General features: G+C 40.9%; 1 protein-coding gene and 1 long non-coding RNA gene across 4 annotated transcripts in view; both read left to right on the top strand.

Moving 5' to 3' along the window:
* The window catches only part of si:zfos-2326c3.2 (misshapen-like kinase 1), a 72722-nt gene extending 66219 nt beyond the window's left edge, over positions 1 to 6503 (top strand). For all 3 annotated transcript variants that reach the window (XM_034883097.1, XM_034883098.1, XM_034883096.1), the window contains 4 exons: positions 136 to 285; positions 5016 to 5175; positions 6042 to 6181; positions 6298 to 6503. In XM_034883097.1, coding sequence (XP_034738988.1) covers positions 136 to 285; positions 5016 to 5175; positions 6042 to 6181; positions 6298 to 6381 — 534 coding nt within the window. In that variant the 3' untranslated portion in view covers positions 6382 to 6503. The remainder of the gene's footprint in view (positions 1 to 135; positions 286 to 5015; positions 5176 to 6041; positions 6182 to 6297) is intronic.
* A 32-nt stretch (positions 6504 to 6535) lies between these two features.
* Positions 6536 to 15620, top strand: part of LOC117951422 — a 15544-nt gene continuing 6459 nt past the window's right edge. The window contains exons 1-2 of the long non-coding RNA XR_004658186.1: positions 6536 to 10040; positions 12007 to 12013. This is a non-coding gene — a long non-coding RNA (uncharacterized LOC117951422). The remainder of the gene's footprint in view (positions 10041 to 12006; positions 12014 to 15620) is intronic.

Below are 15620 nucleotides of genomic sequence, written 5' to 3'. Positions count from 1 at the left end.
AACACATAAAACAATCTTGAACAATCCACATGAAGCATAATAGGGGCTCTTTAAATGTAAAGATTGAAGTGTAACTCCCTGCTACCCGTAAGTGGTTTTGGTGATGTCTGTGGTTTTGTGTTCACGTCTACCCAGTCATTCAGATCTCTGCCTCAAAAACCAATGTCTGTTGACCTGACAGTGGAGGAAGGCCAGAGGTTAAAGGTCATCTACGGCTCCTTGTCTGGTTTCCACGCCATCGATGTGGACTCTGGAACACCTTACGACCTCTACCTGCCCACACATGTAAGAGTCTGTCATTTTCTTTCTGCTCCATACATTTGAATGGGTGTCTCGTCTGTCTGTTTAAAAAAAAAAGTCAAGTGTTTAAATTTTATGTTTTACTCTAATTAGAGCTTGTGATCAAATTTAAGACTGCTAACTTCTTGGGGAAACGTCACCAGTAGGATTTAAGGATTTAGGTCTCTAAAATGCATCTTGAGAAGGTCTTTTTCCTGGGTGTGTGGAAGACTTATACTACGGTCCATTGTTAGCGTCAAATCCACGTTGCCCATTTATTTCTATGGGAGCAGGCATGTAATACATTCTGGCAGTGTTGTGGGGACTTCGAGCTTCCTGCTCCTCATTTGTATAAAGTTGAATCCAGTCAAGCGTTTGCAAATGAGGAGCGGCCATCTTGGTTGGTTTTGAAATCCGGCAACAGACAGACCCACGTGACGCGTTCGTCCAATCAGCTGCGGCCGTTGCAGTCGTAGGAGGTTTTTTTTGGCTCGTCCGTAGTCAGTGAAGAGAAACTGCTAGGGGAGATACCACTAGCAAGCAATGCTAAGAAGCAGGGCGATCCCTTCTGTGATAAAAAAGCAAATAGGGACCGTACCATAACATTTTCGTCATCGTCATTCTGTACCAACATTATTACCATATCTGTGTCTAAAATGTTGAAAAAGCTAGAGCAGGTAATATGCAAACTCAAAACCTGCTAAAGAAGTGGACTGGGGACCGACTACAATCATCAGATCTGAGAAAAAGTCATTTAGTTGATGCTTTCCATTCATTCAGCTTAGGTGGTGACCAATACGCTGCACCTAAACCTTATAATGGCAGAGAAACCCCGTGGATACTAACTGTGATATTACATATTTAGAGATCCCTGAGGTTGCACATGATATAGATACTATTCTTGCTGTAGCTGGAGCCCTCTATTTTACTTGACTTTGACTTTCTCTTCCTATCATCAGCTGTTATCTCCCTATTCAACCATATCACCTCACTCCTCTCAATCTCTCAAGATCCACTTCTCCTCCTCCTCTTCCTCCCACTCACGGTCTGCAGATGTCAGTCATTGCTCTCCTTTATTTCTCTTGTTTTCCTCTTGCCACCCCCCAACCCTCTCCTCCCACTCAGTCTATCGCTGTCAAACTCTCTCCTCTTCCATTCTTCTCTTCTTTTCTTCCCACTCTGTCCAATCCAGTGTGGCATTGTTCAGGAGTTTTCTTCCTCATTTTATCTTCTTTTTTTGCTAAATTTAAAAAGCTATCATTGCTCTCTCTCTCTTTCTACCTCTCTCTCTTTTCTGTCCCATATACAGGTTATTTGACGGCAGAATGTTGTTACTCAAGTTCACATTTCCATTCAGACATTATCCTTTTAAAATTGTAGAGATTGGTCAAGCGTGCGCATTCTGATCTTCAGTACATATTGTTGACAGTTGTACACCATTATAAGTTGAGTTTATTTTTGAATTTTGAATACGTATTTGTTTGGATTGCCATGGAATTCCCTCAAGAGGCTGAGATGACTTTGATGACCCCTTCACTTTCCTTTTTAGTTCCATCATCAATCACATTTTTAATGTGTCCAATACTTTGGTTTATTACTAAACACCTGCAAAACTAAAACATTCCCATCACCATCAGTTGTACTTTGTGTGTTGTGGTATATAGCAAAGGTTAGCATGCTAAAACCCTAAACTAAGATGGTGGAGTAAAATGGTCAACTTTATACATGGAAAACATCAGCATATTAGCATTGTCATAATGAGTATGCTAGCATGCTGACTAGGCTTGGGTATCGGCTGGGTTTTATCCGATACAAGTACCTACTTGGCTACTTTTACTTTCCAAATCCTAACCAATTCTTGATACACTGAAAAATGGCAAATAAAGGCTCATTTATAGTTGTTTTTTTATTGCAAATGATTACAATTTAACAAAATATTAAAGTCTTAAAGTACTTAAATATATAATAAGTAATTCTAAGTCACCCAACACACAACTAGCCCAGAGGGAAAATATGGCATTTTTAAAAGTAGCCTACATTTACGGTAGACTAGAGAGAAAGTGTGTAATATTGTTTGTATTGTTTTGTTTCGGAGAGAGATGATGTACTGGTACTGATCCAGTTAAGTCTCCAAAATAATAAGCAAGCCCCTTAATATGGGGTTCACTGCATTTTGGTAGCAAAACATGGCAGCGTTGATTTCCCAAGCATTATGATGACGCTTGTGCGGATGAATGTGTGTTTAAATGTGAACAAATCGCCAACTGCTGGTACAATCAGAGATGGAGCGTGTCATTTTTGTTCTCTCCTCTTCTGTATGTAGGCATGTAAATTCCGCTGTGTAGGCTCCGGTGAGTCATATTCACATTCTGACATCTATTTACAGATTTTTTTTTAGAAAGAATTAGAGAGGTTTGAGGTTCAGGATGTGAGAAAATATTTTTAACTTACCACTTCTCTTTTTCTCATACTGTGAAATTGAATAAACCAGCATTTGAGTGTTGAGTGGGTGGCTGCAGCGAGGGTTAGGGTTAACAAGGTTACTCTAGTTTCTATGGTCTAATGGGTTTTATGTGCATGTGTGTGTATTCCAGGCCTGTGTATTTAATCCCAAAAAAATACCTGATAAATAAAGTATTAGTAGTTTTTTAAAGATTTTCCTTATCTTTCAAAAATGTCGTGATAGTATGGCAATTAAGCTAATGTAATGTAAGCTAAATAGGGGTCAATCTGATGACTTTTGTGACTGAATGTGACTGAATTGTTGATATAAGTTTGGAGTGAGAAGCAAATGCAATATATAGACAGTATAGACTACATCAATGTACTAATTGTGATTCTTACAGCTGACTAGATCAGAAAGAGAATTTTTATTGATTGTCTCAGGGAAAGTGTTTAGTTACAATTTGCGCCCATTCAAATTTAAGACATAAATAAGAGTGTGAGTAAGAAGAAGCCAATAAGTGTATAAGGTAACATAATAAAAGTGCAGAGAAATGATGGCCACAGGCAAGAATGACCTAATGTGGCACTCTGTGGTGCATCATGGGTGTCTGAGTCTGTCACTGAAGGTGCTCCTCAGATTGACCACTGTGATTTGGAGTGGGTGGGAGGAGTTTTCCACGATTGAGTGTATTTTGGAGGGCAACCTCCTCTATGACGCTGTCTTTAAGGAAAAGTGAGGAAGTGTCACTTTGGAGTTCTTTGTGAAATATTCCATGCCATTAACATGAATGATTGAAACATCATGTCTCCAGCTATCAGTCATGTTCTCAACAACCTTCCCTCTCTCTCTCTCTCTCTCTCACTCGAACACACACACACACACACACACACACACACTCTGCCCAAGCCACCCTTACTGTGTGCTACTTTCTATAAATATGAGCAATTTTTTTTTTTTTTTCACTTCTCCTCTAGTATATTAAGCCAGTTTGCTCAGTTCCCCACTACACCGGTGCCTTACACTGCTGCTGCTGCGAGATCATTTCAGCTCTCCAGCCGACTTGCTTCTTTTCCCTTTTTCCTTTTCTCTCTTACATCTAAAGTCAAGCTTTCAACACTCTTTCTTACTCACACACACACACACACACTCTCTCAGACATCCTCGTAGTTCACTTTCTGTAAGTACTCCTGAGGACCCTTCACACGCCCAGGCGTTCTTCGTAGCTGTATATCTATACTCTGAAAGACACACAAACACACACACACACACACACGCCTCTTCTTATGTGCGCTCCTTCCTACACACACAGCTGCATCAACAGAAATTCATATTCACTTAAAACACTGATTTATGTTTCTTTATCACTGCTAAACGCAATTCACCTATTCACAAACCTCAGCCACAATCAATCACTCACTCACACAACATGCACCAGTCACCCACTTAAAGACACACACAAGCACACACAGGCATCGTTCACTGTTTCCTGCAAACAATGCTGATTCCGAGGCAGAGGATCAGGTTTGCGTTGCGTCTGTGGATGCCTGTTCTGGTGCTCAGGATTGTGGTGGCTCACACTCTGGTAACGTATGCAGCTGACCCTGTTTAGATGTGAGCTGTTGTGAGATACATATTTTCATTTGGTGTTTTGGTTAGGCTAGATAAATGCTTCTGAACTGGTAAGATAAATGTTTTCGGGCTGGTAGATGCATGTTTCTGGTACTGGTTTTATAAACATCAACTTAGATAGTGGTACCTTGATGGCATTTCTGTCAAATGATTGTTGCAGAAGTGCTGTCATGCAAAATACTTGGTGTTTCCTAATAATAGATTAGCAGCAGGAGAGTTTTAGTCACCTTCTACACAATGCCAGTGAATTTTATATTGAAATGACCTTTGTGCTTCATGCTGGGAATTCTTATACCATTTATATCTATGAAATAATATCCCCATCATCTTTTTTCTCAGAAAAGTGTAACTCATTGCATTTTAGGAAAATGTCATCTGTCCTTCTCTGAACTGTTTTTTTTTATTTTTTTATTATTAGGACATGTTTTTTTCTGTAGTCTTGTACCTTTGACTGTCTTACAACTTTGGTTGGTTGTAATGGTTGTGATCTAAAAATGTAACCTCATAATTTGGTTCTACAAGTGAAAGTCATTGGCAGAATGCTGTTGGATCTCAGAGTTTGTATTGTATATGTTTGTATTATATATGTGTATAACTTGAATAGTTTTGTTCATGGCTTTGTTCAATAGACTGCATTGTGTTTGTGTGCGTTTGTTTATAGATCCAGGGCTCCATTCGTCCCCATGCCATCATCATCTTGCCAAACAGCGCTGGAACAGAGGTTCTGGTTTGCTACGAAGACGAGGGCGTCTACATCGACACCTACGGCCGCATCACCAAGGATACGGTGCTGCAGTGGGGGGAGATGCCTGCATCTGTCGGTGAGCTTCCCTCACGCACACATCATTTCAAGATCTGCATCATACTCCTAAGTTCCTAGTGTCGGACCTAGTGATTGTAGATCCGCATTTGTTATTAGGCCTGAGATCTAACCCTGAACCAGATTCTGTGGAGGCAGATTTGGGGCAAGGTGGGCTAAAAATTAGTGTGTGTTTGTGTGTGTGTGTGCGCCTGTGTGTGTGTGTGTGTGCGCCTGTGTGTGTGTCTGAGTGCGCCTGTGTGTGTGTCTGAGTGCCTGTGTATGTTCTTGTTTAACTACATTCGTGGGGTCCAAAAAACCGGGAATTGAGAATATTTTGCCAAAATGCTGGACCCCACAACTTGAAAGGGCTGTTTGAGGGTTAAGACTTGGTTTTAGGATTAGGGTTAATTAGATTATGGTTAGGGTGAGGGTAAGGGTGAAGGTTAGGCATTTAGTTGAGATGGTTAAGATTAGGGTAAGGGGCTAGGGAATGCATTATGTCAATGACGGGTCCCCACAAAGATACTGAGACGCACTATGTGTGTGTGTATGCTGGGATGAATCAGGTCACAGTTGTCGACAAAATAAGGCAGACCACAGTATTAAATTAAAACCATTTTATTTAACACAAATTAAATATTACTTCAAAATAGAATAGCACATGGATCTGTGGTGTAGTGAGTGTTCTGGGTGTAAAGGTGAGTATGTGGAAAGCAAAACAGAACCGAAAAGACAACCTAAACCCAAAAACAAACCCTGCTGGCTGTGTAGACTGAGAGAGAAAATGGACAACCCCAGCCATCTTAAATAGGATTCTGGAGGAGGGGATTCAGGTGTGCCTAATTCTCTCTCTGTCTCTCTCTGTCTCTCCCTCCCTCCCTCCAGCCTACCTTCAGTCCAACCAGGTGATGGGTTGGGGAGAAAAGGCCATAGAGCTGAGGTCAGCCAACACAGGGAACCTGGAGGGAGTTTTCATGCACAAGAAGGCCCAGAAGCTCAAGTTCCTCTGTGAAAGAAATGACAAGGTACCATTTCAAGCCTATTTAGATTATCTGCTTAAATCTACAACACAGTAAGATGTATTAAAAATATTGTAATCCTGTAGCGTAATTCCTAAACCTGAGTCTGTCTCCCGTTCCAGGTCTTCTTTGCCTCGGTCCAGTCCGGAGGCAGCAGTCAGATTTACTTCATGACTCTTGGACAGAACTCGCTGTTTAACTGGTAACGAGGGGTTAACGGGTCCCCTCTGGGACCAGCAGGTGGTGTCTGCCTTTATTGCTCTGGGTTTGCCTGGGGATGCCTTTTTATATCACTGCCTTTTTATATAACTCATCTCCATGGATAATGGACACCATACAAAGATCAACTTCATATTCCGGTCTTGTCTAGTTGTTTTATGTAAATGTACATGGATCAACAGTTGATTATAACTCCGGCGGCAGTGAAATGCTGCTTGAATGCATCCCTCCATGAATGCTGAAGCCTGAATAATCACTTCTTCGGCTGTGAAAAGAACACAGAGCATTTCCTTATGTCTGCACTCCATAGTTAGCTGGAGCCTTTTCCTCGTGAGATTCAGGCTGAAAACCATCACCGCTGTCCTGATGCACCAGATTCGTTGGTCAACAAAGAGCTATCTGAGAAGTGTAATTGGAAACTGTTTGGAAAAGGGCATGCTCTTTCACAAGAATACCTGACAGCTGATTGGATGAACCATCTGTCTATCACGTCCGCCACTGTTGTTTTGACTGAACAGTCGCGGGTGTCACACACACCCCCCTAAACCACGCCCGTAGCTGCCCTGCTCCTCACCGGACGCTGATTGGTTCGGTAAGCTGGTATCTCCGACACAAACGCATTACATGAAGCCTGACAAGACAGATTTTTTGGGTGATTCTAACAGGATCTTGTGTTGTCGCGAGAATTCAGCTGCCGGACAACCCTAACATCGGTGCGCCAGTGTTGCGGAAAAATCTAATAAACACCTGATCATCAGTGAACATCTGGCCTCAAAATCCCTTCCTTCCTAAGATCTGTCAGCGCCGGAGACCACAGCAGTCTGTTCAGTTTGTTCCACAGTCATCTCTCCTGGATCAGTTAACCGTTTTTTTTTCTCTTCCTTTGAAGGATTCCGTCCTTTAAGTTACTCAGCTAATTATGTGATATCAGTCGTTCACTCATATTTGCTTCAACAATGCCTGGTGTATTACTGGAGTAACTGCTTCCTTTTGGTCCGATGAAGTCTTGGATAGTTATTCTGCTGGGGCAGAACAGGGGAGAAAAAAACAGAAATCCTTCATTCCATGGATTCTGTCATCCGGGCATTTAAAAAGACTGGGTTGGGGCCAGAATGTGGACTAAGTAGGACAAGAACTGTATGTCACTGCATGTTGTCGCTACTGCCATTTTTTTCTTGATTTTCTGGCGGTTCACTGATCTGGAATTTCCAGATCCATGAACCGGCCGTGTCTCCAATACCGCAGTGTTTTTATGAAGGCTTTTAGTAGTTTCTTCTTCTTCTTCTTCTTCTTCAGTGCTATTAGCATATCAAGCACCCAACAAATTGGTCAAATACTGTACTGAATCCTTATTCTTTTTATTTCCATATCATCTTAGTAGACAGTATTATATAATGCAGTATCAAATGCTATATGATTTAAGGAAGATTTTCCTTTTTGTTGTCTGAGAGTGACAGTAAGTCAGTATAGCAGCCCACACAGCATAGAGCCAGTCTGTTATGTTTAACTGTATCATAGCTGTAAATATATTGTCCATCTGAACCTTTTAATAAGGGGAAACGTCAGAAATGAGTTATTGTCATGAAGACAGTTACATCACTTTAGACTATTCATTAGGCCATTCCTTATTATCAGCTCTCTGCCTAGGCTGAAATTAGTCGCCAATAAGGCAACAATTATCTCTTGCTGCATTGCACACTTTGTATTAAAATGATGTGAGCAGTTTCTTTTGTAACAGTCTTATACATTACAGTCAGTACATTACCTCACTTTGGTCACAGTTTTAAGCATTCCGTCCACCACAGATCTTTACCATGTCATTTTTAGTCTCATTATTTCTAGTACCTCAAGAGTCTTGTACCTTTTAAGTAGAAATGCAAAACAATTCCACAGTAACAAGTTTAGACCTTAGGGTGTACATATTCTTCTAAGATGGACTGTTTTCTAAATATTTTATAATTGACAAGCCATCCTTATGTATGTGTACATAATTATAGGCTTATGAATGTGAAACCCCATCCCAGAACAGAGTTCATACATGTTGTTTCCATGTGAACATGAACACAAGCTACTGACAGTGAACTTGAAGGCTCCTGGTCGATGTGTTCAAGATCCAATAATGTATCAGGTGAATTCTGTTTTGTGGTTGACCAACGTGCAGAAGTCAGGCTCTTTGCACGATGGCCACCTTGCACATGTTTTCTGTATTATATCCTCCTTTGGAAATGATGTTTCAAAGTGGAAACGTTTAAAGCCATTCTGTAGTCAGTATTGAAGATTTCACTGACAGCCATTGGCATTGGATCAGTATTTCTTACACTACCCAACATAGGACGCACACCTGTTATTTGATGGGTAATCTTGAGATTTTTTTTTTCTCGCCCAGATATGATGAGATGCAGTGGGCTGGGCTTGTCTAGTATTTTCTCTGATATTTTTGTCATTTAAACAATGAGCTTCAAGGCAAGAAAACCAAAGATGAATGCTTTGATATATTGGCTTTCTTGAATCTAAATATGGAAGATAAGTCACAACTAACCTATTTGATTTGAAAAGATCTTTTATATTTCCAAAGTTCCTTAGAGTGGAACGTATATTATATACCGAACAAAAGATAGACCAACCCATCCAGCAAAGGCCTGAAAGATCTCCCAGGAGCTTATAAAATCGATAAATCAGAACAAAATAATATGCAATTAAAAGTTGCTAGTGTTCATATATTTAATTACTTACACATAGAAGTATGTACACGCTTTAGACAGGGCTGCAGTGAAGAAATAATTGTTACTTTCAAATGTGAATTGTCTATTTCTGATCCATTTTCATCAGCCTCTACCATTTTCTCCATCAGATTTTGCTCAAACGGCTAACGTCATCATCCTCTATATTATATTTACTCTTGAATGTTGAATATCAAAAATGTGCGCCAAATGTTTTATATTCGGTGATACTTTGAGTTTTTATTATGGACTTGATACAGTATAAATATTGCAGCTGGTTCTGTGAGAATATTTTAAAACTGGAAAATGAACTCTCCGATAATGACCGTCTCAATGCTAAGTTGTTACCAAATTTCATATTTGTTTGTTTTGGTGTGAAACAGACGCCAGACCAGATTGCTAGTTAACAGCTCATGGGTATTGCCTCCAAGAGTGTAAACCTATCTTCACAGGCTAACAGATGCATTATTTGCTTGCTCTCAGGGGCTGAACACTTAAGGACCAAGCGAGCTAGCTTGCAATGAAGTTTGTAGTTAGCATTGCTAGCTAATAAATGGCTAAGATAGTAGAGGTTTGGCTAGCAGCAACAAATTCACTTTTTCACTTTGTACACACTTGCTTCGCTGTGTACAGTAACACATAAGAATATTATATGACAAAAACAAGTACGACACAACCCTGTATACTACTGTATATGTGAATGACACACATTTTGAATCAGGCACTGGGCTAGCTTGCGGTTAGCTGCAACCAGTTCTGTTCAGCGGTACAGCTTGGTTAGGCCGGATCCCTGAGCAAGACCCGGCCATTAGTAGAGGCCAGACAGGTCAGGAGACCAGACCAAAACTAGTCCTAAACAACCACAGTGGTTCCATCCTGGGTTCAGCTTGTCCAGCTCCACCTTACATTTACACAAACTTTGTACAGTCGCTAACAACACCGTCACAGATGTCTGCTCATCAACAGTACACATGCTGAAAGTGAGCACAAACTAAAAAAATTAGTTTATTCTTAATCTGCCTTTTAATTAACTCTTTATTTCTCTCATAATAAAGCAAAGTGAGAGTTTGTCAGAATGTCGTCACAGTTTGATTTCATGTCCCTACTTTTTCAAAGCAATAATGTAAATCTTTGAGAACCACTGCTTTATCGTTAGTATGCAATTATACCGCGATCAGATGAGTTATAATTTGGCAAATCTCTAAAGATATTCTTGTTATTAGTGATACATGAAAGTATATATAGTATATTTTATTAATAGTAAACAGGTTGCCGTCCTTATACTGTTGAGTTATAGCTCAGTACAAAAGGTTTCTGAGGAAAATGCATTTTCCATATTGTTCCATTTAAAAGCCATAACTCTAAATGTGCCAATGTTCCATTCAACGTCTTGTTTTATCTGCATTGTTCTTCATCCTGCTTTTAAGAAACAACATAGGAATCAGTTGTGCTACAAGCTATCCAGAGCCAGTGTCACACCTAATGATGTGTTATATATATGTGGGTTACTATTTGCCATCTAAAGCCACAGTTTGGAGACACAATGAGGACATTTGTGGGAGTTAGTAGAAACAAACTTCTCGGTCTTGCCTGCACGTTGGGTCCAGCCACACTAATGAGAGAGAGAGAGCGATGCCGTGCTCATCCTCCTACACCTTCCACCGGTTTCGATGATGAAAGATTCTGTTTCAGGCCCGCGGGGGGACGTACAACTCTCCCACCAACTCTTTTCCTCTCATTTTCTCAACAGAACTCTTCTCAACGCTGCCTTTTATTGCCTCTGCGTCTTGTGCTCAACTCTCTCTTCTCTACCAATCTGCTTTTCCCTTGCTCTCTCTAACATCTTTTACCATCCTATTGCTCTTTGCCCCATGTATTGTTCTCTCTATAACTTTCCATTGTCTCTCTCCATTCACCCCCCAAGAAGGACTTTTCCTTTAGTCCAGGAAGACATTTTTTATTTTTATTTTTTTTTGACCACACCTTTCAGAATACACTTTCTTTTTTTTTTATATAAAGAGACATTTACTAATTTAAGAGTATTAAGAGTCTTTTAAACAGACCACAGATTTGACCCAGACCCTGTTTTTTGGTGATTGTTACAGTGGGATGAAGCACGATGCAGAAAAACACAAAGCAGTTTTTTGCACAAGACTCACTTAAAGCAAGACTGTAACTTTTTTTTAGGGGTCCAAGCCCAAGGAGCCGGGAACCCACAATGCAACAATTGCGTGTCATTACTCAACACACTTCTTCCCTATGCCCAAGTGAGGCTCTGTACCAAATTTGGCGTCATTTGGCCATTTATTTTTAACCAAATTGCAACATGTGAAACCTACTTTTTCAAACATCACCTAAACTGTGAGTCAATTCTGTATGAAATATTGCATGAAGAGTTGGTGGAACCTCATTGTAAAAGACTACACGGTCCACTGGGGGCAAGTTGCGCTAAGGGGCCGTGGACTCTGTTCATACCTGCTTGCTGTTTTAGTTTTTAAACTGTGGCTACAAGACAAACCGCATAATAAGCACCAGAGTTATAAAGTTAGTGAACTGACTGTAATGCCAGTTACACAGCAATATCTATCTGAAGTTTGATAAAAATTAGCTACCTTTTAGCCACTGGGCACAGCAGACAGAGTAAGGCTGTAGATACAAATGCGCTGAATATGTTAAAGGGATCAATGGTGTGTTTTGTTGCGTATTAAGTAGAGGAAGAATGTGTTCCAAAAGTTGCTTTGTGTTGCGCTACAGTTCTTTTCCAGCCTGTGGATGAACTGTGCAGTTCTCAACAAAGTTGTGTTAGTGCGAGAAAGTGTGCTGTAGATGGGAACCGGTGTTCAGAATGCAGGAATTCAGTCTGCAAGGGAAGGAAGGATAGAGATAGAGGAGGTAGTTAGTGGATCGAGTCGAGTGTCGGTTAATAGAAGGAAAATTAATGTTGCTTTTTATTTCATTTTTAAAGTTTTTTTTGTCGTAGGCTACGATGGAAAATATCTTGTTGAAAGCAATATTGAACCTGCTAACGGAGCCATTAATGGGGCCAGCATTTCAACAGAGGGCTCCAAACTGCACATGTGGATTGAGAATGAGGAGAAGAAGGATGAGGAAGTGATGATGTGAAGGAGAGAGACAGTAATCATCTCCTGTTAAGGTGTAGATTTCTACCTTGATTTTGTCCATTGACCAAATAAATCTTCCTGATATCGCTCATTTTAAAGCACCAATAGGCCGTTAGTGGTATACACCAGATTGGTATTGTCTGTTGATGAGTGATATTTCCCAAAAGTCTAGATGTAGCCAACAGTTTATTATTACTGTCAGTATTTTGTGGCCGTTCTTGATAGTACCCCAACTCTTAAGAAAAGACACTGCTTGCGATATGGCGGATTTTTTTATAACACAGGACAATTGTGTGCTTATAAGTTGTACATTCTAAAGATATCAATTATATAGATATATATATATATATATTTAAGAATATATATTCCCCTTTGACCATTTCATTTCTTTACCATTATAAAATTGTTACTTTGTTTTGTTTATGTTTTGCACTGGACCTACGTTTGATGCATTATATACTGTAGCCCTCCTGAAATGAACACTCACTAACTTTCCATGTAAAAAGGCAAAAGACAGTGATACAACAATAAAAATATGTTAAGTGGGGTTTTGTTGTTGTTTGCTTTAAACGATGTACTGACACACTTTACTCCATGAACTTCTGAAACCCTGACACACTGTTCTCTCTGCTGAACACACTGCATGTGTCATTGTGACAAAAGAGTGTGCTTGTTGTCTATATACTAGACTAGTTGACTTGTCTATAGACTATAGACTAGTCTAGAACGATTGTTCAGGTGCCACCAGAAATTCCACCTGATGTCCCTCATTTTCGGCCGGATGTCCGTCACCTTCCGCTTTCTTTTTACAAGAATAAAGTCACTACGTTTCAGAAAGTATTGTAACCTGCGCTAATATACATGCACCATAGCCTGCTGTGGAATGCGTGATTGCTCTGCTGAGACGGTAGATCTCAGACCTTCTGGCAGACTCAGAGCCCGTTTGGGTCTCTGTTCGGTGCTCTACATCAGAAGTGGAGAACCGAAACGACGGCAGAAATCCACGGAGCTCAAACGCCACACATCCGCCGCAGCATGGCGACAGCAGAGCGTATACATAGACCTGAAGCTGCACTGCTTTTTACTGCAAGCGTGGACGCTAAGCAACGTCCGCTTTCACATTTGTCTGTCATCTTTCAAAATACATTCGGGGATACACTCAAGACATTCGGGGCTAAAGCCCCGGCAGAGGTGTTTGATGAGGCGGCACTGCTGAGAGAAATAAACTCAAGTCATCCTCCACCTGCAGCCTTGACCGCGCCTCACCTATTGAAAGCCGCTGAGCTAGACTATCTGTCCAAACTGAGTTTTCTGGTGCACGGCTAAAACTTTTGACCAGCGAACGTACACCCGTCCCACCAAAACAAGTTTCTTCCCGAGGCTATTTTGCCGATCCCCCGTGGCTCTGACCGGCGCTTTGCACCACCCATGGCGATTGTGATTGGTTAAAAGAAATGCCAATAAACCAGAGCAGGTTTTTCTCCCATCCAGGAATGCTTTGTGGACTAACCAGACCCTCTTCCACAGAGCTGTGGAGGAAGGTCTGGCAATGCGAGACTCAATCTACTGATGCTTTTTGTCTTTTTTAGTCTAATGTCTGATCTATTCAAAGCAGCCTGTAATCATTCTAGCAGTATGAGTTATTAAGAAATAACATTGCATTCTGTTAGAAAAACAGCATATCATACAATTTTCCTTTTTGGTTTTAATAATTAGGATTGTTAGGGATGATAAGACTTTGAACCCAATAAGTCTTTTGGCACTCAACTGAATAGTGGTCAGCATGAGCGGCAAATATGAGAGATATGGATGAATAAAAAAGCTATTGTATGTACAGTTGGCGTGAGCTCTGTAAGTGGAAATCGGCATAAAAGGAGTCAATAATTTGGACATATTTGTCCTTTAAAGCAGACCTACTGCATTTGACAAGAATTATAAAGTCATTAAACTTCAAGACAACGCCAGCTATACACTAATAGTTATGTGAAGTTTGCATTAGCTAATGTTGGGCAGACCTCCCCCCAGCACACAGAATAAGAGTCCGTAAAACAGGAGCTCTGGGGTCTCTGGAGTTGGCTTTGGAGTAGTAGACTTTCAAAATAAAAGCAGTCAGATGGTAACATAAGGCAGGCTTTTGAAGCTCTAAATATGTATTTTTTTTTTTTTTTTTTTTTTTTTTTTTACTTTTCTTTTACAGCTTTCCTATTGCGATTGGTCAGCAACTTCTTTCCAGGAAATGCATTATCTAGCTATGGCTGTTATTTTGTCATCTCTTCAGGAGACATCCACATAGACTGTGAAAGGACATACGTACTAATAGCACTAAATAAAATGGTGGCTGATCCCTTAATACAACTGAATCTACAACTAAAATTGCTATCAACCCTCCTACCTTCCACTTCACCCTTGTGATTCTGTTTGTGTGGTTATCTGTGTTTAGGATTGTGTTCTAAAGAGTCTCTTTTAGTCTCTCTCTCTCTCTATCTCTCTCTCTCATTTGCAGAGGTCTCATCTCATGTATCCCCTGAAGACTCCCTGGCACCAGTCGCAGGTTTCCTGGCTCCTGTCTCATGCTCTCGGGTGAAGTAATGTCATCGAGCCCCCGGCCGGAACACGTCAGCCTCATTTTCAGTTTTTTTTGTGATCCCTCAAAGATTGCAGCAAATTATCTCTCTATCTCTGTTACACTTACACTTGGTTGGTTAGGATTGATGTTAGCCGCTAACATTAGCAACAAAACAGAGACAGGTGAAACCAGGTCTGTAGGACTTTGGTCTGGACTCAAGCCGTTTTTCTATGGTCTCTGACTTGTCTTGGACTCAGACTTGTCTCGGAGTCGACCATTGGATTCGCCAAATAGTTGGTCTCGAGCGAGTCTGGCACTACAAAAGTAACTTCCTCCTTCAAAACAAAACCGAATATGATTCTTTTTTTTCTGACTCGGTCTTGACTCGGTCTCCACTGGTCCTGGTCTTGGACTTGGAGACCACTAGGACTTGGACTTGACAAAGGTGGACTCGACTACAGCCCAACAGGCAACTGCTTGGGGGCCCCATGCCGTTAGGTCTTTAGATCTGGAGGGCATGGTGTTAGCGTTAGCCATTGCCGAGGTCTGTAAGCAGCATTTGTATTTGAGAACATAATGGTGAAGAACTCTGGTTTCGAGGGTTCCCCAAGGAATTTTTGCCTATAGGGTCACAACGACCCTAGAATCTCCCTTGTCCCTGGGTGAAGGACTCTTTTAAGCCGATTGGAGCTTCACTCCTTTAGCCTTACACTTGGAGCTCTGCCCTGCCATGAGTTTGTCACTGTTGACGAACACTGTGCTCCGCTCTAAATTTGCTCTTTAGTACTTCTCCGACTGAACCCCTCCTGCCCTCCTCC

Source organism: Etheostoma cragini, chromosome 10, assembly GCF_013103735.1.
Source record: "Etheostoma cragini isolate CJK2018 chromosome 10, CSU_Ecrag_1.0, whole genome shotgun sequence".
Taxonomy (NCBI): Eukaryota; Metazoa; Chordata; class Actinopteri; order Perciformes; family Percidae; genus Etheostoma; species Etheostoma cragini.
Note: the sequence above shows the minus strand (reverse complement) of the source record. Positions and strands in the feature narration are given on the sequence as shown.